The 25,817-nt window shown below is 48.4% G+C and overlaps 1 protein-coding gene and 1 pseudogene across 10 annotated transcripts; one reads left to right on the top strand and one right to left on the bottom strand.

The window, feature by feature from the left end:
• Positions 1-1,047: 1,047 nt before the first annotated feature.
• Positions 1,048-10,855, bottom strand: LOC134735296 (large ribosomal subunit protein eL39-like). 10 transcript variants are annotated; one of them, XR_010118342.1, is made up of 5 exons: positions 10,722-10,855; positions 7,116-7,939; positions 2,663-2,785; positions 1,317-1,423; positions 1,048-1,228 (listed from the first exon to the last, which is right to left on the bottom strand). XR_010118342.1 is itself a non-coding variant. In XM_063629775.1 (2 exons), the coding sequence occupies exon 2, from the start codon at positions 7,813-7,815 to the stop codon at positions 7,660-7,662; it is 156 nt and encodes a 51-aa protein (XP_063485845.1). In that variant the 5' UTR covers positions 7,816-7,939; positions 10,722-10,782; the 3' UTR covers positions 7,451-7,659. The 10 variants fall into 10 exon arrangements, 1 of the variants encoding a protein (XP_063485845.1); XR_010118337.1 differs by having other exon boundaries at positions 1,048-1,423; positions 2,663-6,312; positions 6,917-7,939; XR_010118335.1 differs by having other exon boundaries at positions 1,048-1,423; positions 6,917-7,939.
• An 11-nt stretch (positions 10,856-10,866) lies between these two features.
• Positions 10,867-25,817, top strand: part of LOC134735283 (pre-mRNA-processing-splicing factor 8-like) — a 35,240-nt pseudogene continuing 20,289 nt past the window's right edge.

The following is a 25,817-nucleotide window of genomic DNA, read 5'->3' as shown; positions in this document are numbered from 1 at the left end:
CTGTCTCTAGAGAAAAGTCAAAGAAATTAGCCAGGCACGGTGGCGTGTGCCTATAGTCCCACCTAGTCAGGAGGCTGAGGCAGGAGGATTGCTGGAGCCCATGAGTTCCAGGAAGCAGTGAGCCATGATTGCACCACTGCACTCCAGCCTGGGTGACAGAGTGAGACTTTCTCTCTTAAAAAAAAATTAAGAAGGCCGGGCGTGGTGGCTCACGCTTGTAATCCCAGCACTTTGGGAGGCCGAGGCGGGCGGATCACAAGGTCAGGAGATTGAGACCATGGTGAAACCCCGTCTCTACTAAAAAATACAAACCATTAGCCGGGCGTGGTGGCGGGCGCCTGCAGTCCCAGCTACTCGGAGAGGCTGAGGCAGGAGAATGGCGTGAACCCGGGAGGCGGAGCTTGCAGTGAACCGAGATTGCGCCACTGCACTCCAGCCTGGGCGACAGAGCGAGATTCCGTCTCAAAAAAAAAAAGAAAAAAAAACAAAACACTTTATGAACAGGGCCACAGGTTTGCATGAGGCTTGTCAGTGGACCTCCAGGATGAAGACCAAAGTAATTGTACAATTTCTAGTGGAATAATTGACACTTAAGATCTTATTTATTTATCAAAAGACTGCTGTGAGGTATGAATTCTTAACCCCAATTTGCAGAAACTGAGACTATGCCTGACACCACAGAGCTAGGAAAAAGTGGGCATAAGATCCTCACCAAGTCTGACTTCCAAAGGAAGGTTTGAAAAGAAACCTCCTTGCTACCTGCCAAATCTCTGTAGAGCCAGCAGCCATGTTCACACATCAAACAGGACAATGACAATAGCACCAGGAATAGCTACTCCTGGTCAGATGCCCTCATGAGCTCGACTCCTCAGGATGGGGACACTGGGCCCTGCCTAGGGGAAAGGAAGGGGGTTTGTAGGGGAAGCCCAGCCAGCCAAGCAACCAGAGATGGGAAAAACCTATTGGGAAGAACTTGCTTGCTCTAGCTGGGCTTTGCAAAACACAGGAAAAGATGAGTCTGCACAGACGGAAATGGTCTGGAATGGCTGAATGTTTCATGTAGAAATTTTATTTTATGATGAATACACTTGTGCCATTTCTTAGAATCATTTGCTTGTTTAATTCTAGTCTATCAAGTGATAATTTTGTTGATATTTAGAGGCTCCTCCTCTTGTTAATTTCTGTGGGATTTTTGGTTATATTTAATAAGGAAAATAATATTAAATGCCTAAGAAAAAAAAGAAACAAAGCCAATTATTCCTGAGAATGTTTAAATGTATTGAAGTACACTTGTTAATTGTTAGTATAGAACCTACATTTCGTAATAGAAAACCTTGGACTTGCCAGTGGTAGCTGCTGGAATGAGGTGTTTGTCCAGTATATCCAGAACGTCGCCGCAGATTAACTTTAGCTCAGTCTCAACCTGAAAAATTAAAAGTAAATTAAAAAAAATCAGATCCTTGAAGTCTAGAAATTCTGTAAATTATTACATATTCTGTACCTCTGTTTTTGTGGAAGAGAGCTTAGTGTTACAGAGAATTCCTTTCCCTCTCCAAACTCCCTTCTTCCCTTTTGACACGAAAGCAGAGAAAAGCTGCCTGTCAGTTATCAAAAGTATCTTTTCCTTTCTCCACGCAATGAAGTGCTACACACACACACCACCCCCCACCCCAACACCCCCTCACAGTCCAACTGCAGAATCACCAATGACTGAAACTGAACACTGATGCTACTTGGTAAATGCTGGTCAATTACATGACTCTTTCACAAGGTAGCAACTATTGTGTCCATTTACTTGGGAAAACAGAAGCTAATACATTTGCTCAAATATCATCCCCTTAAAAGAACTGAATAAGCAGAGCTAGGATTTGAAGCCAGGCAGGGTGCAAGGGACAGAACAAAATTCAAACCCAGGCAGTTTCCCTTCAGTACTTAGATTCCTAACAACATTCAACAGGCAACCCTGGAGGGAAGGAGGAAGGGAGGGGAGGGAGGGAGGGAGGGAGGGAGGAAGCGAGGGGAGGGGGGGAGTGAGGGAGGGAGGGAGGAAGGGAGGGGAGGGAGGGAGGGGAGGGAGGGAGGGAGGGAGGGGAGGGACGGAGGGAGGGAGGGAGGAAGGGGAAGGCAACCAAACTTAGGAATGTGGGTGCAAATAAATTCACTGGTTTGGTGGTCAGAAGTTGAAGGTGTTTCCAACCTACGGCTTCCATTTTCACTGTAAAATGGGATAAAACCAACAACAGCTATTGATACGGAAGCGGTGGGGTCACAGGTTTAAGAAGTATGATGGTTTTGAAATAACAAAATATGATGGTTTTAAAAAATAAAACAAAACCAATGAAAGAGAACAGCTGGACAGTAACAAGGGTTGCTATAAACATTAAATCAGACATGTATGTAAAGTGCACGGAACTTTATAAATATTCACGTCCCTCTCCCCTCCTACCACCATCTTAAGTGGAAGAAATTCTTATATTTGTATCATCTGTCATTGCCCGTACTTCATGTTCAATTGTCGTTGAATTGGTTCTAAATCTTCACACATAGCAGGTGAGATACATTTTTTGAGTTGGACTGAATCCTTTCTGCAGAACTTTGCTGTTACTGTCAGAGGGGGTGCTGGTGCAGTGAGAAAAATGGTAGTTCTCGATACTAGACTTACTAAGCTTCAGAGAACCTGGATCCTCCGGCCAGGAAAAAGGATTGTGAACTTCACATGTCATTCCGTCTGTCTCCAAGTCTCGATCTCCCTACCTGTTAAACTGGGGTACGACACTCACCAAACCTACAAAACAATAACCAACATGACCGAAAGAGCTCTGTAAACGGTGTAGCATACAATCTCAAAGGCTGAACACATTGATGGAATCCTTTGGGGAGGTAATTTTTCACAGTATCAAGAACCATAAAAATGTTGAAACCTATTGACCTAGGCATCTCCTTCCCAGAAATATATCCTATGACAAGGGTTTCCACCCTTTTTCTACCCATCCACCCAAAACATCCCCACGGATGGCACATTCCTGGGTTTTGGACTAACGCCTATTAAGCTAGGATGGGAATCACGTACAATCCTTGTTTTGTTGCCACTCAACAAGATACATCCCAGTGAAGGAAGTTATTCTGGGAATCATCTGAATTAAGTAAATAATTCACCAAATGCAGTATTTCACTTATTAACAAATCGGTTGCAAGTTCCACAACCCATCAAGACAAGCATTCAAGACTTGGCGTTCAAGTTGAGAACAGCCATCCTTATGAAATAACTCAAAGGAATGAAGAACTGCATATACCTATGAGTTAGGCTGATCGGTAATAATGATAGTAACAACGTCAGCTCTTTCCTATCCATTCTGTCAGTGCCTCCTCCTGAAAATCCTGTGTGGTGGACAGGAGGGATTTATACCCTCTGTTCTCCAGGTGGAACCATGGGTTTCTATTCACTCAAAATAATTTGACAGCCAACAGCCATGATGGATAGAGCCCTCTTATTTTTTTATTTCTTCCAAGAAAAGGGGGGGGATACGGGTACAGAACATGCAGGTTTGTTACATAGGTATACGTGTGCCATGGTGTTTTGCTGCACCTATTGATCCATCCTCTAAGTTCCCTCCCCTCACCCCCTACCCCCCAACAGGCCCTGGTGTTTGTTGTTCCCCTCTCTGTGTCCATATGTTCTCAATGTTCAACTCCACTTATGAGTGAGAACATGTGGTGTTTGGTTTTCTGTTCCTGTGTTAGTTTGCTGAGGATGATGGCTTCCAGCTTCATCCATGTTCCTGCAAAGGGCATGATCTCTTTCCTTTTTATGGCTATGTAGTAGTCCATGGTGTAGATATGCCATATTTTCTTTATCCAGTCTTTCATTGATGGGCATTTGGGTTGGTTCCATGTCTTTGCTATTGTAAATAGTGCTGCAATAAACATGTGTGCATGTGTCTTTATAGTAGAATGATTTACATTCCTTTGGGTGTATACTCAGTAATGGGATTGCTGGGTCAAATGGTATTTCTGCTTCTGGATCTTTGAGGAATCGCCATACTGTCTTCCGCAATGGTTGAACTAGTTTGCATTCCCACCAACAGTGTAAAAGTGTTCCTATTTCTCCACAGCCTCGCCAGCATCTGTTGTTTCCTGACTTTTTAATAATCACCATTCTGACTGGCGTGAGATGGTATCTCACTGTGGTTTTGATTTGCATTTCTCTAATGACCAGTGATGATGAGCTTTTTTTCACGTTTGTTGGCCACATAAATGTCTTCTTTTGAGAAGTGTCTGTTCATATCCTTTGCCTGCTTTTTGATGGGGTTGTCTGTTTTTTTCTTTTTTTTCTTTTTTTTTTGAGACAGAGTCTCGCTCTGTCGCCCAGGCTGGAGTGCAGTAGCGCAATCTCGGCTCACTGCAAGCTCCGCCTCCCAGGTTCACGCCATTCTCCTGCCTCAGCCTCTCCGAGTAGCTGGGACTACAGGCGCCCGCCACCACGCCCGGCTAATTTTTTTGTATTTTTTTTTTTTAGTAGAGACAGGGTTTCACCGTGGTCTCGATCTCCTGACCTCGTGATCTGCCTGCCTCGGCCTCCCAAAGTGCTGGGATTACAAGCGTGAGCCACCGCGCCCGGCCAATCACGGAGTTTTAAGATGTCCTGATAGACCCATGGGTTTAATGGGGTGTGGGTATGTGTGTGGGGGTGTGGGTGTGGGTGTGGTTTTGTGCACCCCTATGGGCACACTTGAATTTTCAGCTAGTCATAGGGAACATAGGGGACAATGCTGACTGCCAAATGAGACACCTGAGAAAACAGTCCTGCCCCCCAATGTAAGCCAACTACAAAGAAAGACTCAAAATGATGGAATAACTGTGCTTTTCAAAAATAAATAAATAATGGCTCAGGGAGACATCTGTGGTCCAAGAATCAGGACACTCCAGCCTGCACAGCTCTGATATGACCTTCCTGTATGACCTTGCCCAAGTACACATTCCTCTCGGAGCATTAGCCCCTGCGGGTAAAATAAAGGAAGTGATCCTTTTCACTCTGATGCTTCTTGACTCATGGCTTCCCTTGGTAAACCTACCTAGGCTCAGACCTTTCGGCTGAAAGCCTTTTGGGGTGGACACTGTTGGGAAGAATATCCAATACAGAAAACGGTCTTGCCAACAAATTCCATCGAGACCCACAGACAGCAGATCACCAAAACGTGGGAGACGACAAACATCCGTGTGGCTCTCCATTCGCCGCTGGGACAAAAGCTGGCAGGTTAGGCAAATAGAAATCAATAATTGGCTTTATCCATTCACATCTGAGTCAAAGCAGTTCTGGATATGGCTTTATCCATAACAGATATGGCTTTATCCACTAATGGATATAACTTTCTCCATTAATATCTGAGTCAAAGCAATTCTGGAATTCCCAGCTCCATAGTGTAGAGCGTGGCGTCATGAATCCAAACCACTTCCTTTCAGACCAAGATGTCTGTTCAGGCTTAATGCGGGTCGCTAACTCCAGATGTGGAATGCTGATTTGTACAATCTCCAGGCTAAAAGAGATCTTAAACTTCTTCCAATGATCATTTTCAACAACATTCCTCATTAAGTGCTCGACCAGCTTCTGCTTACACATCTCCAACATGTGGAGCAGTTGCTGGATTCTATTGAGCCAAAATCTTTCTCAGTTTCCTAGTTCTGCCCATTCTGGAACACATCCGCTCCTCCTGCCTCTAGGACAGTCCCCCTCAAATCTTCTCTTCTCCAGCGGTCCACGCCCAGCCCCGACCACTGTGGCTTAGAGCGTGCGGTTACTCCCTGGGTCAGCTGGGAGGGCAGGGGCTGCTGTGGATGGTGAAGCCTCACACACCCCAGCCCACCTCTCCCCAGCCAGCCCCATCAGGGGCACAGAGTCTCTATCTGTCCAGCTAGTCTGGCACACAGAGTGGCCCAGGGCAGAGAAACCGGCCCAGAGGGCACTGCTAGGCCCGGACTCCTCAGTTTGCCTCAAGCCAGATGAACTAATCAATCGCCATGTTATCTGAAGGCCAAGTTTCTATTTCTGCTATTTAAGATTAACACTTATGGTTACTATTTTTATAATTCCACCTCGAACATTTTTACATGAATCCTTTCACCAGACAGTGGCGGCAGAGTGGATGTTCTGGTGGTTTTGGCCCCGGTCACCTGGAAAATCCTTCCGTCTCCACTTCACCTCTGCCCCCCAGACTGACTCCGTGTCATTTCAGAAGGAGAACATCAGAGGATGAGGACATAAAAATAAGCTCGAAGTCTTGGCAGATGCTTCTCTCTCACAAGCTTCCCCTTCAGCTTCAAAATTCACAGTTAAAAGAAAAAAAAAAACTTCATACCAAAGCAGTTGAGGCATTTTGTTAAATTCCCCCACCGAGACATACTGAGGTATGCAACTAACTGCTGAGTGCTAAGATGGTATCGATCGAGCACCTGCTATTTCTGCTTAAGCTGAAGCCACAATCCCAGCACAGAGGCTACTGCGAGGCCAAGACAAACAAAAGAGCCAGGCCCTTTCACCCAGATCGCAGCGGCCCAGCAGGACTTGCTGTCTCATGCAGACTTTTGTGTGTGTGAAGAAAAGCTTTTTGTCTTGCTCTGGGCACCCTGAGGCCAAATATATAATACTTACATCCAGCCCCAAAGCCCCCAATCTGTCTCCACTTTTAAAATCACATACTTCATTGTAGTAATTTTCATTCTCAAATGAAATGTCTTTTCCATATTGAAAATTAAAACCCCGTGTTAATTATGCTACCAAAAACATCTCTCAGCTTGAGAAAGTTTGAACCTTGGGGTGTCAGGAGACGTTCACTCCAAGGATGGTCTCCTTTTCCCTGAAGGGTTCCAGAAGGGCATTTCCAGAGCACATTCCCCTCCTCCCCCAGGATATCCGCCTTACCTCCGTCCCCCGCACACTCTGGGATGGAATCAAGGGTCTCCCACAAATTCAGGCAACCCAGTCACAGCAGGAGAGATGGTACAATGTGTGGGCTGGGGTTGGGGCTGACAGGGGGAAGCTGTAGGAGGAAAGACTCCTCTCCCTCCTCCTCAAGGTTCCTGCCCCTTCCCCGCCACCCATCTCTCCCAGCCAAGCCGACCTGCAATTGGTAAAACCAGAGGCTTCACCCAGGACTTCAGGAGGCTCCCAGGCTCCAGACTGCTGCTGGCTGTAGGTTTACACCAACTCTTTGCCAAGTAACAAAATCCAGGATGTTTCCCACTCAGACAAACTGACAACTGCCCCTCAGTTCAGACACCCACTGAGCACTGAGCATGAGGGTGCACTCTGCTTCTAGGCCAGCAGAGCCAGACTCCATCATCCCTCGAATCCTCTCTGCACAGAGTCGGTGACTCCGCCTGCAGCGCCAGACAGCGCACGCGCACACCAGCTCTGGGTTCTGCTTCTACACCGACGTTTCCGGGAACTCCTCTATTTCTTTTTCTTTTTTTTTTTTTTTTTTTTTAAAACGAAAGGCCTCACATATTTATTACTGAACCCAGCCAACCAACGTGTTCATAACAGATTCAGAGAGGAAAACACGTCGAAATCTCCAGATAGTGGTGACATTTGCAGCTTGATACGGTAACATGATCGTGACCTTCAGACAGCATAAATATGTGTGCCATCTCATGTGCAATTCCTTACAGACCCAGCTTGGTTCTTCTCCAATGTCTCCTTTTGGAGTTGTACCTGATTTTATTTCCAGTTTTCATCCGAATCCACTGGGGAATGGGACGATTTTGCTTTTGTTTCTCAGCCAGGAATCGCTTAATCCTGAAAGTCTTGTGAGAAGACATGGCGAGAAGCGGAGTCAAGAACACACCACGATGGCAGAGAAAGGAAGACAGCCCTCTATTTCTTCAAATGCATTGAGAGTGGTTTTGCTGTTGTTCCTGGAAGAATCTTGGATTTTGTTGAAATCTGCTTTTTAAAAAATATATATTTTAGAAATATATCACTCTGCATAATGTGTTTCTTTTTTCTTTTTCTTTTTTTTTTTTTTTTTTGAGATGGAGTTTCACTCTTGTCACTCAGGCTGGAGTGCAGTGGTGCGATCTCAGCTCACTGCAACCTCCACCTCCCAGGTTCAAGCAATTCTCCTGACTCAGCCTCCCAAGTAGCTGGGATTATAGGCACCTGCCACCACGTTCGGCTAATTTTTGTATCTTTAGTAGAGATAGGGTTTCACCATTTGGCCAGGCTGGTCTCAAACCCCTGACCTCAGGTGATTCACCCGACTCGGCCTCCCAAAGTGCTGGGATTACAGGCGTGAGCCACCGCGCCCGGCCACAATACTCTTAATGAAACTACAGCCCATATTAGGATTTCACCAGGGCTTAGAGCAATGTCTGGCACATAGTGAACCTTACACAGGTGATAAGGACGTCACTACCATGATGATGATGATGAGGAAGATGATAATGATGATGTTGGACTTTCTAGCACAGCCAGATCGATCTGGTGCCTATTTTCAGAGCATGCCATGTTAGTTTCTATTTCTAAACACTTTTGGCCTGGCACAGTGGCTCACGCCTGAAATCCCAGCAATTTGGGAGGCTGAGGTGGGCAGATTACTTGAGCTCAGTAGTTCGAGACCATCCTGGCCAACATGGTGAAAACACATCTCTATTAAAAATACAAAAATAGACTGGGCACGGTGGCTCACACCTGTAATCCCAGCACTTTCGGAGGCCGAGGCAGGCTGATCACCTGAGGTCGGGAGTTCGACACCAGCCTGACCAACATGGAGAAATGCCATCTCTACTAAAAATACAAAATTAGCCGGGTGTGGTGGCGCATGCCTGTAATCCCAGCTACTCAGGAGGCTGAGGCAGGAGAATAGCTTGAATCCTGGAGGCAGAGGTTGCACTGAGCTGAGATTTTGACACTGCACTCCAGCCTGGGTGACAGAGTGAGACTCTGCCTCAAAAAAGAAACCAAAACCCCCACTTTTTTTCTTTGAAACTAGCCTCGCTCTGTCACCCAGGCTGGAGTGCAGTGGTGCCATCATGATCCTCCCACCTCAGCCTCCCGAGTAGCTGGGACTACAGGCACGTACCACTATGCCTGGTTAATATTTTTTTTTTTTTTTTTTTTTTTTGGAGATGGAGTCTGGCTCTGTCACCCAGGCTGGAGTGCAGTGGCTCGATGTCTGCTCACTGCAAGCTCTGCCTCCCGGGTTCACGCCATTCTCCTGCCTCAGCCTCCCGAATAGCTGGGATTACAGGCACCCGCCACCGCGCCCGGCTAATTTTTTTTTTTTGTATTTTCAGTAGAGACAGGGTTTCACTGTGTTAGTCAGGATGGTCTCGATCTCCTGACCTCGTGATCCGCCCGCCTCGGCCTTCCAAAGTGCTGGGATTACAGGCGTGAGCCACCGCGCCCGGCCTCCTGGTTAATATTTTTATTATTTGTAGAGATGAGGGTCTCAGTATGTTGCCCAGGCTGGTCTTAAACTCATGGGCTTAACCAGTCCTCTCGCCTCTGCCTCCCAATGTGCTAGGATTACTGGTATGAGTCACGGTGCCCAGCTTCTTTCTTAACTCTTTCTAGTAGGTCCACCACCTGGGATTACCTTTTTTCCTTCCTCTCCATTTAGCTTTATGAAATCCTCACATCCATCCATCTCCATCAAATCTTTAACAATTCTCCTCTGTCTTTTTTGACTGTAGGGACCTTTAGAACACCCAGCCCTTGCCAAAACTCCCCATTGCATTAAAAAATAGATTTTAGGCGGGGCATGGTGGCTCACGTCTGTAATCCCAGCACTTTGGGAGGCCCGAGGCACACGAGGCAGAAGGATTTCGTAAGGTCAGGAGTTTGAGACCAGCCTGGCCAACATAGTGAAACCCTGTCTCTACTAAGAATACAAAAATTAGCCGGCAGTAGTGGCGCATGCCTGTAATCCAGCTACTCTGGAGGCTGAGGCAGGAGAATTGCTTGAGCCTGGGAGGTGGAGGTTGTGGTGAATTGAGATCGTGCCATTGCACTCCAGTCTGGGCAATAGAGTAAGACCCTGTCTCAAAAAAACAAAAGGAATTGTTTTTAAATTTTTACCGTTCTGAAAGCACATTGACATCCTTTGAATTTTTTTCTAATTATTTCACTTTGATTTGTACATTCTCAACTAGATTCGGGGCTGTATGGGTTACAATTCCTCTGCATCCTCCACAATAAACTTGGTGGGAATTTCAGACTTTTTTTTTTTTCCCCGAGACAAGAGTCTCGCTCTGTCACCCAGGCTGGAGTGCAGTGGTGCGATCTCGGCTCACTGCAACCTCCCCCTCCCGGGTTCAAGCGATTCTCTTGCCTCAGCCTCCCGAGTAGCTGGGACTACAGGTGCGCGCCACCACGCCCAGCTAATTTTTGTATTTTTAGTAGAGACCGGGTTTCACCATGTGGGCCACGCTGGCCTCCAACTCCTGGCCTTAAGTGATCTGCCTGCCTCGGCCTCCCAAAGTGCTGCAATTCCAGGCGTGAGTTACCGCGCCCGGTCAAGGTCTTGATTCTTGTCTGCCTTTCTGCTCCCCTGTAAACTCTACTGGTTGTCTTTTTTCCTGCTTTATCCCTCGTCCTTGGTAGACAGTGATGGTTAAATGAATGAATGCATGAACAAATGTCCTGGATCTAGTACTGCATTGCATGTACACATTGATGACAACAGACATCGTACAAGGCGCAATCTTGGCAAATTTATTCAAACCTTGCAGACTTCGGTCTCTCACAGTGCGACGCCGGGAGCCCATCACACGCTGAGGTCTGTCAGAGGCCCCAGAAACAGCCTCGGAAATGGAGGAGGCGGGGCTTCACCCCGACAACACCCCCTTGCGTTCAAAGCCTTTCCGCCTATGGGCCCGCCTCCTCGGCGCAGTGTGCAACTCTCATTGGTCGCCTCACTAATCCATCTGAGCATCTCGGCGCCGATTGGATCAACTGCTGAACTCGGGTTGCGCACTTCCCGGCGCTGGGAACGCGGAGCGGACGCAGACTGGGCGCCATTGCGCTACGGGACAAGCGGCCTCCAGTGTGAGGGGCTGTGGGGTGCGTGGCAGGCGTTTAAGGCCGGGCTGCGGGAGGCGTGGTCGGGTCGGGCCGAGTGACCGAAGGGGTTAGGCCGGGCGGGGCTGGATGCACTGCGTGGCGGGACTGCAGGCCGGGGTCCCCGGACGCCTTTCTGCTGCGCTTCTTGTGGGCGCGGGCCTGTGGTTAGTGAATTTTTCTGTCCCGCCGCTCCCCAGATTCTCCGGATATGGCCGGAGTATTTCCTTATCGAGGGCCGGGTAACCCGGTGCCTGGCCCTCTAGCCCCGCTACCGGACTACATGTCAGAGGAGAAGCTGCAGGAGAAAGGTGAGGCGAGGGTGTGGAGCGGCGCGCGGGCCGGAGGCGGGGCGGGTGTGCGCGCGCGCAGGCGGGTGGGGACCCTCCCCGTTTGGGCAACTCCTGAGGTGTCAGCTCCCTTGTTATCCCCGTTTAACTTTTCATCAAGTCGTTTTAAGGCCGTATTATTTGCAAGCGCTGATGCAGCGGGGGTACAGTAGTAATGGAGACAAAATTCCTGTCCTTACGGGGTTTAAATTACAGCGGGAGAGATAGACAGTAACAAAACCTTGAGGCTCTGTAATAAAAATGTCAGGCCGGGCGCCGTGGCTCACACTTGTAATCCCAGCACTTTGGGAGGCCGAGGCGGGCGGATCACCTGAGGTCAGGAGTTCGAGACCAGCCTGGCCAACATAGTGAAACCTCGTCTGTGCGAAAAATACAAAAATGAGTTGTGTGGTGGCGCGTGTCTATAATCCCAGCTACTGGGGAGGCTGAGGCAGGAGAATGGCTTGAACCCGGGAGGCGGAGGTTGCAGTGAGCCGACATCGCACCATTGCACTCCAGCCTGGGAGACAGAGCGAAACGACGTCTCAAAAAAAAAAAAAAAAAAAGTCAGATAGTGATAAATGTGATGGAGGGAAAAATAGAGTAAAATGGTAAGGGAATTGGCAAGGGGTGCTTCTTCCTGCTGGTTGCCTGCTCCTCCTTCACACTCACTGACAGGAGCTTACCTTAGGGCAAGAGGTGAAAAGGATTAGGCTGAGGGTGTGCAGACCTTTAAACTGAGGTGCCTTTGCAGCTCGAAAATGGCAGCAATTGCAGGCCAAGCGCTATGCAGAAAAGCGGAAGTTTGGGTTTGTGGATGCCCAGAAGGAAGACATGCCCCCAGAACATGTCAGGAAGATCATTCGAGACCATGGAGACATGACCAACAGGAAGTTCCGCCATGACAAAAGGGTTTACCTGGGGTAAGGAACATCCTGAAATAAATTCATTTGGAATTTGGCCCTTTTCCCTTCTCCCTGTCCCACAGTCTTGGATTGGTGCTTTGACAGCTCATTTTGGTGGATATAAGAGAAAGAAGAAAACCGGTAGGAGTCTCTGATAATTTCTACATCTTCCACTTATGCGGTCTGTTTCCCCTCTCTTCCCTATCTGGGACTGGTGCTTTAATTTGTCCTGTTGATGGTATTATAAAATGTCCCTGGCCAGGCGCGGTGGCTCACACCTGTAATCCCAGCACTTTGGGAGGTCGAGGTGGGCGGATCACAAGGTCAGGAGATCAAGACCATCCTGGCTAACACGGTGAAACCCCGTCTCTACTAAAAAATACAAAAAATTAGCCGGGCGTGGTGGCGGGCGCCTGTAGTCCCAGCTACTCGGGAGGCTGAGGCAGGAGATCACGCCACTGCACTCTGGCCTGGGCAAAAGTACGAGACTCCGTCTCAAAAAAAAAATAAAAATAAAAATAAGATGTCCCTATGGTTGAGCTGGTTGAAGCCCAGAGTGGGATACTGGGCATAGTGCAGCCTGTCACTCCTCAGGGACCTGAATTCTGTGGTTGGGGTATTTAATTTCAGAGGTTTCCCTACTCCTGTTTTTTCTGTGGCTCTAAACTGGGCGAGTACAGGTACAGATGTCTTAGCAGATTCCTGTTCTATTTGGACACAAAAATGTCTACCATGTAATGAACTGGAAGTTTTGGCTATTTCAAAAAATACTTTGAAAACTGTGCTGGCTGCCGGGGATATAGTAGCGAGCAGAGGGTAACAATCTCCGCCTTTCTGCAGTGTGCAGTCGAGTGGCCTGACAGACATGAGACAAGTGCTGATAGTGAAGTATGGTGAATACTTTATTACGATTTATGAGAAGATGCGGAGGGAATAGGATGTGAGACAGCCGCAAAGCTGTCTCCAGAGGGATAGCCATTGATTTAGAGGAGCTGATACCAGCACTGTGGGATTATGACATTGAAGAAGAGTGGCGCAAGGTGAAGTTGGAGAGGGAGAGGCAGGGTTTCTGGTTAGGAAGGGCCTGTGGGCTAAGTTTGGGAGTTTGGATTGTAAGGTAGGATTTACTGTGGAACATGAACATGTGGCTTCTCTGCATGGGACAGGTAGCAGAACACCTTGTCATTTCTAATAGCCTTCTCTTTTTCTAATGTGCCAGTGCCCTAAAGTACATGCCCCACGCAGTCCTCAAACTCCTGGAGAACATGCCTATGCCTTGGGAGCAGATTCGGGATGTGCCTGTGCTGTACCACATCACTGGAGCCATTTCCTTCGTCAATGAGATTCCCTGGGTCATTGAACCTGTCTACATCTCCCAGTGGGGGTGAGAAAGGCTGAAATATGGTGGGTGGGTGGTGGTGGTGGTTGGGAGGCAGTGGGTAGAAATGGTTCTGTGACGTTCTTGCCTTCCAGGTCAATGTGGATTATGATGCGCCGAGAAAAAAGAGATAGGAGGCATTTCAAGAGGATGCGTTTTCCCCCTTTTGATGACGAGGAGCCGCCCTTGGACTATGCTGACAACATCCTAGATGTTGAGCCACTGGAGGCCATTCAGCTAGAGCTGGACCCTGAGGAGGACGCCCCTGTGTTGGACTGGTTCTATGACCACCAGCCGTTGAGGGACAGCAGGAAGTGAGTGGTAGATGGAGATACTCCTCCTGGGAGGAGTTCTGGAAACGCAGGAGTCCTGGGAGATCAGTAGGTGGTATGGGTTTGTTTAGCTGCTTACTTGAGGTGGGCCTTTCATTTTTTACCTAGGTATGTAAATGGCTCCACGTACCAACGCTGGCAGTTCACGCTACCTATGATGTCAACTCTCTACCGCCTGGCTAATCAGCTCCTGACAGACTTGGTGGATGACAACTACTTCTACCTGTTTGATTTGAAGGCCTTCTTTACGTCCAAGGCACTCAATATGGCCATTCCTGGAGGCCCCAAATTTGAACCTCTTGTTCGAGACATCAACCTACAGTGAGTTGGAGAGATGAGGGATTTTAGACATTTTGAGTTGAATAAAATGTAATCTTGATTCTTAAAGTCCTGATATAACTTCCAAATTAGTCTTTTTGTGCCAGGTGCAGTGGCTCATGCTGTAATCTGAGCACGTTGGGAAGCTGAGGCAGGAGGATTGCTTGAGCCCAGAAGTTTGAGACCAACCTGGGCAAAATGGCAAAACCCTATCTTTACCAAAAAATTTAGCTGGGTGTGGTGACACTCGCAGCTTCCTGTAGTCTCAGTTACTTGGGAAGCTGAGCTGTGGGAGGATTGTTTGAGCCCAGGAGGTCACAGCTGCAGTGAACAATGATCATGTCGTTGGATTCCAGCTTGGGTGATAGAGTGAGACCCTGTCTCAAAAAAAAAAAAAAAAAAAAAAAAAAAAAAAAAAAAATCTGCTTATTCTTGATGTTGTACCCTAGGGATGAAGACTGGAATGAATTCAACGATATTAACAAGATTATCATCCGGCAGCCTATCCGCACTGAATAGAAGATTGCTTTTCCTTACTTGTACAACAATCTTCCACACCATGTCCACCTCACCTGGTAAGAGACCTGGAACACAACATTTGGAAAGGAGAAGGCTGCTGTTTAGGTTGGGCCAGGGCCGGAGAACTTTGGCTGACTCTTCCTTTCATTTTAGGTACCATACTCCCAATGTTGTATTCATCAAAACTGAGGATCCTGATTTGCCAGCTTTCTACTTTGACCCTTTGATCAACCCAATCTCCCATAGGCACTCGGTCAAGGTGAGGAAGGGAAGGGACACTTTCCCTCAGCTCTTCCAGGAGAAATACCTGAGGCTGGCTGACGTTACTAAACACTCAGGTGGAGGGAGACGTGTTTTCCGTCTTGCTAAGTGTTCCCCTTGAGCTATAAGCGAATATGAGAATTCAGCATTTGCCTTAAAACATGTCATTGGTATAATCCTGGTTTCCGTGATTCTCTTTTTGGACTTTATGGTTCTCTTCTTGGGTGCTCTAGATAATCTGTCCTGGTCTGTCTCTATTGTGTTTGTTTGTTTTAGTCTTTATATTGAGATGTAGTTAACATACCATACAAGTTACCCATTTAAAGTGTGTAATTTGATGGTTTTTAGCTTATTCTCAGAGTTGTCCCAACTGTCACGACATGCAATTTGAGAATATTTTTATTTTTTTTATTTTTTATTTTTTGAGATGGAGTCTTGCCCAGGCTGGAGTGTAGTGGCATGATCTCGGCTCACTGCAAGCTCCGCCTCCCGGGTTCACGCCATTCTCCTGCCTCAGCCTCCCACGTAGCTGGGACTACAGGCGCCCGCCATCACGCCCGGCTAATTTTTTGTATTTTTAGTAGAGACGGGGTTTCACCATGTTAGCCAGGATGGTCTCGATCTCCTGACCTCGTGATCCGCCCGCTTCGGCCTGCCAAAGTGCTGGGATTACAGGCTTGAGCCACCGCGCCTGGCCGAGAATATTTTTATTACTTGAGAAAGAAACTCTTAGCAGTTACTGGCCATTTCTCCCCAACTTCTTTACGCAACCACCAATCTACTTTCTGTCTATAGATTTGACTATTCTACACATTTCATATAATAGAATGAAATAGAATCGTACACTATGTAGTCTTCAGTGACTGGCTTCTTAAGCTTACCATAATGTTTCTGATGCTCATCTGTGTTCCGTTGTGTCCAGGCCCAGTGTTTGGAGCTTGAGTGGGAGATGATTGCAATGTTGACCTCCTGTGATGTTGGGGCTCCGTTGGGAGGCTTTCTGGTGGTGGCCAGTTGAGGTGTGAGAAGTGACTCTTGCTTTCCTGGTGGCCCTGTCTTGTTCTTTGCTGTCTTTGGTTTCCTTTGCGCTGGCACTTCAGGGCTGCTTTTGTCAGACAGCCCAGTTTCCATGGCAGATACAGGCTTTGTGCTTGGCCCCAGAGAATTTCCCTCCTCTTCAGTCTGTGCCTAGTTCATCAGGAGCTAAACCCTTAGAGGGATTCCTTTTTCAGAGTCAGGAACCATTGCCGGATGATGATGAGGAATTTGAGCTCCCGGAGTTTGTGGAGCCCTTCCTGAAGGACACACCCCTCTATACAGACAATACAGCCAATGGCATTGCCCTGCTCTGGGCCCCGCGGCCCTTCAACCTACGCTCTGGTCGCACCCGTCGGGCCCTGGACATACCCCTTGTCAAGAACTGGTAAGGTTTTCCCTGTGGCAGGGGGAATGATAGTGGATGTATAGGAGAAAAGACTCCAACTAGGTGGGCATGTAGCCTTTTTTTTTTTTTTTTTTTTTTGAGACGGAGTCTTGCTCTGTTGCCCAGGCTGGAGTGCAGTGGCGCAATCTCGGCTCACTGCAAGCTCCGCCTCCTGGGTTCACGCCATTCTCCTGCCTCAGCCTCTCCGAGTAGCTGGGACTACAGGCGCCTGCCACCACGCCCGGCTAATTTTTTTGTATTTTTTTTTTAGTAGAGACAGGGTTTCACCGTGGTCTCGATCTCCTGACCTCGTGATCCGCCTGCCTCGGCCTCCCACAGTGCTGGGATTACAAGCGTGAGCCACCGCGCCCAGCCAGCCTTTTTTTTTTTAATTCTTTTTTTTTTTTTTTTCCCATAAAAATGGTAGACAACCCAAGGCTTGCAGCCTTTAGCAGAGTGGCTGGAAGAAGAGATGGCCAAACTCTGGTGGGCTTAGTTTTGTAGGTATCGGGAGCATTGTCCTGCCGGGCAGCCTGTGAAAGTGAGGGTCTCCTACCAGAAGCTGCTTAAGTACTATGTGCTGAATGCCCTGAAGCATCGGCCCCCTAAGGCTCAAAAGAAGAGGTAAGGTGCCCCAGGGCCCCTGCGCAGACTTCTGTTCCAGAGATATCAGTAGGCTGACTCTTACTCTCCATGTTCCCACCTCAGGTATCTGTTCCGCTCCTTCAAAGCCACCAAATTCTTTCAGTCCACAAAGCTGGACTGGGTGGAGGTTGGGCTCCAGGTTTGCCGCCAGGGCTACAACATGCTCAACCTTCTCATTCACCGCAAAAACCTCAACTACCTGCACCTGGACTACAACTTCAACCTCAAGCCTGTGAAAACGCTCACCACCAAGGTGCCTGCATTGGACCCTAGGGGCCTCCTGGGCTTCAGGGACGGACAGCTGTTTTGCTCTGGCTACTGATGAAGGCATACATCCAGTTGGGTCCATTGCTCATTCATGTTCTTTCTGTTTTTTGCGTCTTCTCCGTCTTCTCCAGGAAAGAAAGAAATCTCGTTTTGGGAATGCTTTCCACCTGTGTCGGGAAGTTCTGCGTTTGACTAAGCTGGTGGTGGATAGTCACGTGCAGTATCGGCTGGGCAATGTGGATGCCTTCCAGGTGAGGTTAGGTATTCCCAACCCCTGCCTGGGTGAGGAGGCTGGAGGAAGCCTGTGCTGGCCGTGGAGCTGGTTTAAGCTCCAGGTCTGATGGGGCAATTGTATTGCAGCTGGCAGATGGATTACAGTATATATTTGCCCATGTGGGGCAGTTGACGGGCATGTATCGATACAAATACAAGCTGATGCGACAGATTCGCATGTGCAAGGACCTGAAGCATCTCATCTATTATCGTTTCAACACGGTGAGACCCTGACTTTACTGACTTTCTTTTTTTTGAGACAGAGTCTTACTCTTGTCTCTCAGGCGGGAGTGCAATGGCACGATCTCGGCTCACTGCAACCTCTGCCTCCTGAGTTCAAGCAATTCTCCTGCCTCAGCCTCCCGAGTAGCTGGGATTACAGGTGTCCACCACCACGCTTGGCTATTTTTTTTTTTTTTTTTGAGACTGAGTCTTGCTCTGTTGCCGCAGCTGGAGTGCAGTGGCACAATCTTGGCTCACCACAGCCTCCGCCTCCCGGGTTGAAGTGATTCTCCTGCTTCAGCCTCCCAAGTAGCTGAGACTACAGGCGCGCACCACCATGCCTGGCTAGTTTTTGAATTTTTAGTAGAGACGGGGTTTCACTGTATTGGCCAGGCTGGTCTTGAACTCCTGACCTCAGGTGATCCACACTCCTCGGCCTCCCAAAGTACTGGGATTACCAGTGTGAGCCACTGTGCCCAGCCTCACTGGACTTAACTTTCTCAGATCTTTTTTCATTTATACATTTAGACAGGGCTCTTTCCAGGGACCTATTTGGAGAGCAGCTATGAGCGTGTCCTTACTGCTCCTTTAAATTCACATGGGCAATCTTAGTTCCTGGTTTTTGCCTTAAGGTTTCTCATTTACCCTTTTGTTTTAGATGTTGAGGTCCCAGAGTTTTTTTTTCTTTTTACCCCTCTACTGCCATGTATATGTTCATCTATGTGTATATTATACATATATGCCCCATCTCTGCCCAGGTTTTTATTGTTGTTAAAATGCATTGCTAACTTGTGTTCTTAACTTCTGCTTGGGATCATAGGGCCCTGTAGGGAAGGGTCCTGGCTGTGGCTTCTGGGCTGCCGGTTGGCGAGTCTGGCTGTTTTTCATGCGTGGCATTACCCCTTTGTTGGAACGATGGCTGGGCAACCTCCTGGCCCGGCAGTTTGAAGGTGAGTGGTTTTCTCTGTATCCAGCTCCTCCTGTTATTGCTTCAAAGGTACCTGCCCGTTTGGGTCTGTTCCCTGCTCTTGTATGAGCACTCTTCCTACTAGATTGCCTTTAGGTCCGGTTCTCAAATGAGTCTGACCTAGTATTCTATTTCTTGGGCTTCCTTCTGGGGCCTTGAGAGGCAGTCATGCATTTGCAGGAGTGGAAATTCTTCAGAAGCATAGTTGTGAATGTTTAAGGTAGCGGGTCTTTTTGCGTATGCTGGGCACAGGGACGCTTTGTTAATACCTAATTTTATTAATAACCATAATGAGTGAGGAGCATGAAGGTAGAGACCCTTACTGAAAGCAAGGAATCTTCCTTGTAATCCTCTTGGGACGCTCTACTTCCAGGTCGACACTCAAAGGGGGTGGCAAAGACAGTAACAAAGCAGCGAGTGGAGTCACATTTTGACCTTGAGCTGCGGGCAGCTGTGATGCATGATATTCTGGACATGATGCCTGAGGGGATCAAACAGAACAAGGCCCGGACAATCCTGCAGCACCTCAGTGAAGCCTGGCGCTGCTGGAAAGCCAACATTCCTTGGAAGGTGGGTGTCTCTTTATTTCCTCGGAGGTGTAAACATCCGTCTTTAGGTTAGGATTACCACTTCGGGAATCATTAGGGGGCTATCTGGCTCCCATCTCTTTTCTTTTCCCTTTGAGAGAGGGGGCTCACCATGTTGCTTAGGCTGGCCTCAAGCTCCTGAGCTCAAGCGATCCTCCTTAGCCTGAGTAGCCGGGACTACAGGTGTGCGCCACAGTACCTGGCTTGATCCTGGCTTGATTGTGCTTTTTGGACTTTTAGGTCCCTGGGCTGCCGACGCCCATAGAGAATATGATCCTTCGATATGTGAAGGCCAAGGCTGACTGGTGGACCAACACTGCCCACTACAACCGAGAACGGATCCGCCGAGGGGCCACCGTGGACAAGACTGTTTGTAAAAAGAATCTGGGCCGCCTCACCCGGCTCTATCTGAAGGCAGAACAGGAGCGGCAGCACAACTACCTGAAGGTTGGGCAGAGTAGGCTGGGCTGGGTGTGAGTGGTGGAGTGGGCAGGAGGGAGGACTGTAGAGTTGTGACTGAACCTTGTTTTGGGGGGATCAGGCTGTAGCAGGAGGCTAATTTCATGTCCACCTTGCAGGACGGGCCTTACATCACAGCGGAGGAAGCAGTGGCAGTATATACCACCACAGTGCATTGGTTGGAAAGCCGCAGGTTCTCACCCATCCCATTCCCCCCACTCTCCTATAAGCATGACACCAAGTTGCTCATCTTGGCATTGGAGCGGCTCAAGGAAGCTTATAGGTGAGTAGTAGGGTAGATAGGTTCCTGCTGGGAAGGTGACAGCAGGGAATGGCATCATCCTCAGAGTCCAAAGAAAGAAGGTGTAGCCCCAGTCTTTTCTGGTTTTACTTCCTCCTAGTTTTCCCATTCACCCTTCCCATTGCTTTTATCAGTGTGAAGTCTCGATTGAACCAGTCTCAGAGGGAGGAGCTAGGTCTGATCGAGCAGGCCTATGATAACCCCCACGAGGCGCTGTCTCGCATCAAGCGTCACCTCCTCACACAGAGAGCCTTCAAAGAGGTGAGTGAGGCCTCCCAAGTTTTCTTTTTGGTGCTACCAAAGGTAGCAGTTGCCTCAGGTGATTGGTGGATTGGTGTGAACCAGCCTCCTTGTCCCACAGGTGGGCATTGAGTTCATGGATCTCTATAGTCACCTCGTTCCAGTATATGACGTTGAGCCCCTGGAGAAAATAACTGATGCCTACCTGGACCAGTACCTGTGGTATGAAGCCGACAAGCGCCGCCTGTTCCCACCCTGGATTAAGCCTGCTGACACAGAACCACCTCCGCTGCTTGTTTACAAGTGGTGTCAAGGTAGAACTTTCCTGAGATTGCCCTGTGAGGAACGGGGGAGGAATTTAGTTCTACGTTGAAATTCTCATCTGGGCAGCATGATTGGTTTACTCTCTTGATGCGTGGTAATAAAGGGAAGTAGTGTTCATGTTAAACTGAGGACAAGCTCATAGTTAAAGCAATCCAGATGAATACATGGACTCTTAGTGGGATTGGTTATGGAAGGTAATGATAGTTACTGTGGGGCTAGTCTTGAAAGAGGATTTCTAACCTGCTGGAGACCTGCCTTGCTACTCCTCAGGCATCAATAACCTGCAGGACGTGTGGGAGACAAGTGAAGGCGAGTGCAATGTCATGCTAGAATCCCGCTTTGAGAAGATGTATGAGAAGATCGACTTGACCCTGCTCAATAGGCTGCTGCGCCTCATCGTGGACCACAACATAGCCGACTACATGACAGCCAAGAACAATGTCGTCATCAACTATAAGGTGTGTCTCAGGCACAGTAGCACGGAATTGTGTGTGGAGTGGTTGTCTGGCTCACTGACTCAGAATTTGCTGAGGAGGAGGCTGGGTGCAGTGGCTCACGCCTGTAATCCCAGCACTTTGGGAGGCTGAGGCGGGCGGATCACGAGGTCAGGAGTTGGAGACCAGTCTGGCCAACATGGTGAAACCCCGTCTCTACTTAAAAAAATACAAAAATTAGTTGGGTGTGGTGGTGGGTGCCTGTAATCCCAGCTACTCGGGAGGCTGAGGCTGGAGAAGGGCGTGAACCTGGGAGGCGGAGCTTGCAGTGAGCCGAGATTGCGCCACCGCACTCCAGCCTGGGCAACAGAGCGAGACTCCGTCTCAAAAAAAAATTAAAATTAAATAAAATGTAATGAAGCCTGGGGAGGGTGGGGGTAGGATGGGGTGGGGTCTTCATCTGTGGAGCTGGAGGACTCGTGGGTGTCCCAAATCTCAGTGTATTGGGGCCTCAGCAATGTACCTGGTCTGGTGTAGGTTCACAGCAGATGAGGCTCGGGACCTGATTCAACGTTACTTGACAGAGCACCCTGACCCCAACAATGAAAACATCGTTGGCTATAATAACAAGAAGTGCTGGCCCCGAGATGCCCGCATGCGCCTCATGAAACATGATGTTAACTTGTGAGTCTAGGTTGGGGCTGTGTGAGCTGGAAGGACATAGGCTAAGGGCCCAGAGCGGGCATACCTGAGGCTGTGTCCTGGATGGGAGAGGCGTGGCTGTGTCAGGATATCATCAGTTGGCCTTTGAAGGGAAGTTCCTTCCAAGAAACTGATGTGACCATATGTTCTCTGTGGGCAGAGGCCGGGCAGTATTCTGGGACATCAAGAACCGCTTGCCACGGTCAGTGACTACAGTTCAGTGGGAGAACAGCTTCGTGTCTGTGTACAGTAAGGACAACCCCAACCTGCTGTTCAACATGTGTGGCTTCGAGTGCCGCATCCTGCCTAAGTGCCGCACCAGCTATGAGGAGTTCACCCACAAGGACGGGGTCTGGAACCTGCAGAATGAGGTACAGCCTGGGAGGGGCTGAGAGGGACATGAGCGCGCCTGTACTTCCTGGGTCAGTCACCGGAGCCTTGTTGGGTTGAAAGGCTGAGTGGTGGGCACAGTTGGCTCTTGCTTCTGTGGGAGTTCCTCAGACAAGTTCACCTTGACTTTGTGGTTTAGGTTACTAAGGAGCGCACAGCTCAGTGTTTCCTGCGTGTGGATGATGAGTCAATGCAGCGCTTCCACAACCGTGTGCGTCAAATTCTCATGGCCTCTGGCTCCACCACCTTCACCAAGGTACAAGGCCATCATCCCCAGCTTCCCTCTTGTCCTCTGCTCATTTCACATCCCTTTCACTTCTTCCCCTGCTGGCTTCTTCCTTCTCCTCTTTGCTTAGTGTGCCAGTTTCCATGCTCTGTGCAATAGCGGCTTATAGTATGTCAGGTCGCTTCATAGTTATTTTCTGAGCATTCCCTGTAGAAATTCTGTAGTCTCCTTCTTGTGGAGTTGTGATGATTCTAAATTAAGGCAGGAGTAAAAGTTGGATTTATTATTTTGAACAGAAAAGCATTATTTTTGCATTTTCTCAGGGGCTTATCTAAGTCATGTTAACCAGTGGCATAGAGAACCTGTGAAAAAGCAGCACTCATAAGGCATCTCAGGGTTCATTTCTCCTTCACTTACCTTCAGAGGCCCAGCTGAAGGCAACTGGAATTGAGAAAGAAAAATCTGAGGAATTTTCAGCTACATAAGTTTTCACAAAATTTAAAAAGTTACCTTGGCCGGGCACAGTGGCTCATGCCTGTAATCCCAGCACTTTGGGAGGCCGAGGCTGGTGGATCACCTGAGGTCAAGAGTTTGAGACTAGCCTGGCCAATGTGGTTCTGAAACCTCGTCTCTGCTAAAAATACAAAAATTAGCCGGGCCTGGTGGCAGGCGCCTGTAATCCCAGCTACTTGGGAGGCTGAGGCAGAATTGCTTGAACCTGGGAGGCGGAGGTTGCTGTGAGTCGAGATCGTACCATTGCACTCTAGCCTGGGCGACAGAGCAAAAACTCTGTCTCAAAAAAAAAAAAAAAAAAAGTTACCTTCCTCTGGTTTCCATTAGAGTAACTCTTAGCTATAACATTTTTCTTGCATTCCGACCTTCATATCTCCAAATGTGTGGCATTTGCATGAGCAGAATGTTTTCTGTTTTTTAGTTAAGTCTGTTAAGGATACGTTCTATTGTGTTTTAGAACTGTTGCATTACGGTTGAGTTTCCTTTATCCGAAATTCTTGGGACGAGAAATGTTTTGGATTTCAGATTTTCTTTTTTAATATTTTCATTATTTTTATTAGAGACAGGGTCTCACTGTCACTTAGGCTGGAGTGCAGTGGCACTATCATAGCTCACTGCAGCTCAAGTGATCCTCACACCTCAGCCACCTGAGTATCTGGGACCACAGGTGCATATGCCACCATGCCTGGCTAATTTTTAATTTTTTTTTCTTTTTTTTTTTTTTTGAGGCGGAGTCTTGCTCTGTTGCCCAGGCTGGAGTGCAGTGGCGCAATTTCGGCTCACTGCAAGCTCCACCACCCAGGTTCACGCCATTCTCCTGCCTCAGCCTCCCGAGTAGCTGGGACTACAGGCGCCCACCACCACGCCCTGCTAATTTTTTGTATTTTTAGTAGAGACGGGGTTTCACCATGTTAGCCAGGATGGTCTTGAACTCCTGACCTTGTGATCCGCCTGTCTCAGCCTCCCAAAGTGCTGGGATTACAGGCGTGAGCCACCGCGCCTGGCCTAATTTTTAAATTTTTTGTAAAGCTGGGATCTCACTCTCTTGTCCAGGCTGGTCTCAGACTCTCTGGGTTCAAGCAGTCCTCCTGCCTTAGCCTCTCATAGTGCTGGATTATAGGTGTGAGCCACCGTGCCCTGCCTTGAAATATTTTCATTATACTTATAGGTTCAGGATACCCAATCCAAAATTTGAAATGCCCCAATGAGCATTTCCTTTGAGCATCATGTTGGTGCTCAGAACGTTGGGACTCAAGAAAGTTTCAGCTTTTTTTTTTTTTTTTTTTTTTTTTTTTGAGACGGAGTCTCACTCTGTTGCCCAGGCTGGAGTGCAGTGGCGCAATCTCGGCTCACTGCAAGCTCCACCTCCCGGGTTCACGCCCTTCTCCTGCCTCAGCCTCTCCAAGTAGCTGGGACTACAGGCGCCTGCCACTACGCCCGGCTAATTTTTTGTATTTTTAGTAGAGACGGGGTTTCACCGTGGTCTCGATCTCCTGACCTCGTGATCCGCCCGCCTCGGCCTCCCAAAGTGCTGGGATTACAAGTGTGAGCCACCGCGCCCGGCCAAGTTTCGGCTTTTTGAGCATTTTGGGTTTTAGATTAACCTGTATCTGGGAATCTGAGAGCACTAGAGTTAGTGATTGCTCTAGCCCAGTCTGGAAGTGGAAGAGGAAAGGATTCCTGAAAGAAGTAGCATGTGATGAGGCAGGTGAGGGAGAGCATTCCTTTAGGCAGAAGTGTGGCGATGTAACTAGCTTGGTGTACATGGGACCATGGAAAGTTCAAGGTTTGCTGGAGTAAATTATGGAATTGGGAATGTTAAGAGATGAGGCTGGATAAATAGTGGAGAGCCATATCATGGACATGGAGGGCATCACACACCTTAGGAAGAATTATGTAAGGGTCTTAAGCACAGAGTGACTTTGTTAGATTTGTTTTTCTTCTTTTTTTTTTTTTTTTTTTTTTTTTTAACTTCCCACACTACAGATGTAGACTTTGTCAAATTTCTGTGTTAGATGATTCACTCTTGCAGCTGTGAGAAGGATGTACCTGAAAGGATAGGTCGGGAGACCAGGTTTGGGGACCACTGAAGAAGTCCAGATAAAAACGATGAGAGCAGGCCGGGTGTGGGGGCTCACGCCTGTAATCTCAGCACGTTGGGAGGCCCAGGCAGGTGGATCACCTGAGGTCAGGAGTTTGAGACCAGCCTGACCAACATGGGGAAACCCCATCTCTACTTAAAATATGAAAATTAGTCGGGCGTGGTGGCGCACACCTGTAATCCCAGCTACACAGGTGGCTGAGGCAGGAGAATCGCTTGAACCCAGGAGGCAGAGGTTGCAGTGAGCCGAGATTCCACCAATGCACTCCAGTCTGGCAGCAGGGTGAGACTCTGTCTCCAAAAAAATACATAAATCAGTAAAAATGATGAGAGCACTGAAAGTAGAGGTAGGAAGAGGGGAACAGATTTGATAAGAAGTTAGCCGATAAAATCAGCAGAACTTTGTGGTCCTGGGATGCTCAAAGAAAAGTCAAAAATGATGTGCAGGCCGGGTGCGGTGGCTCACGCCTGTAATCCCAGCACTTTGGGAGGCCAAGGCGGGTGGATCACAAGGTCAGGAGATCGAGACCATCCTGGCTAACATGGTGAAACCCCGTCTCTACTAAATATACAAAAAATTAGCTGGGCGTAGTGGCGGGCGCCTATATTCCCAGCTACCCGGGAGGCTGAGGCAGGAGAATGGCG

The sequence above is a fragment of the Symphalangus syndactylus genome, chromosome 20, assembly GCF_028878055.3.
Source record: "Symphalangus syndactylus isolate Jambi chromosome 20, NHGRI_mSymSyn1-v2.1_pri, whole genome shotgun sequence".
NCBI lineage: Eukaryota > Metazoa > Chordata > Mammalia > Primates > Hylobatidae > Symphalangus > Symphalangus syndactylus.
Note: the sequence above shows the minus strand (reverse complement) of the source record. Positions and strands in the feature narration are given on the sequence as shown.

Coding starts and splice junctions, on each gene's coding strand:
- LOC134735296 (XM_063629775.1), bottom strand. CDS start 7,815: ATGTCTTCTCACAAGACTTTCAGGATTAAGCGATTCCTGGCTGAGAAA.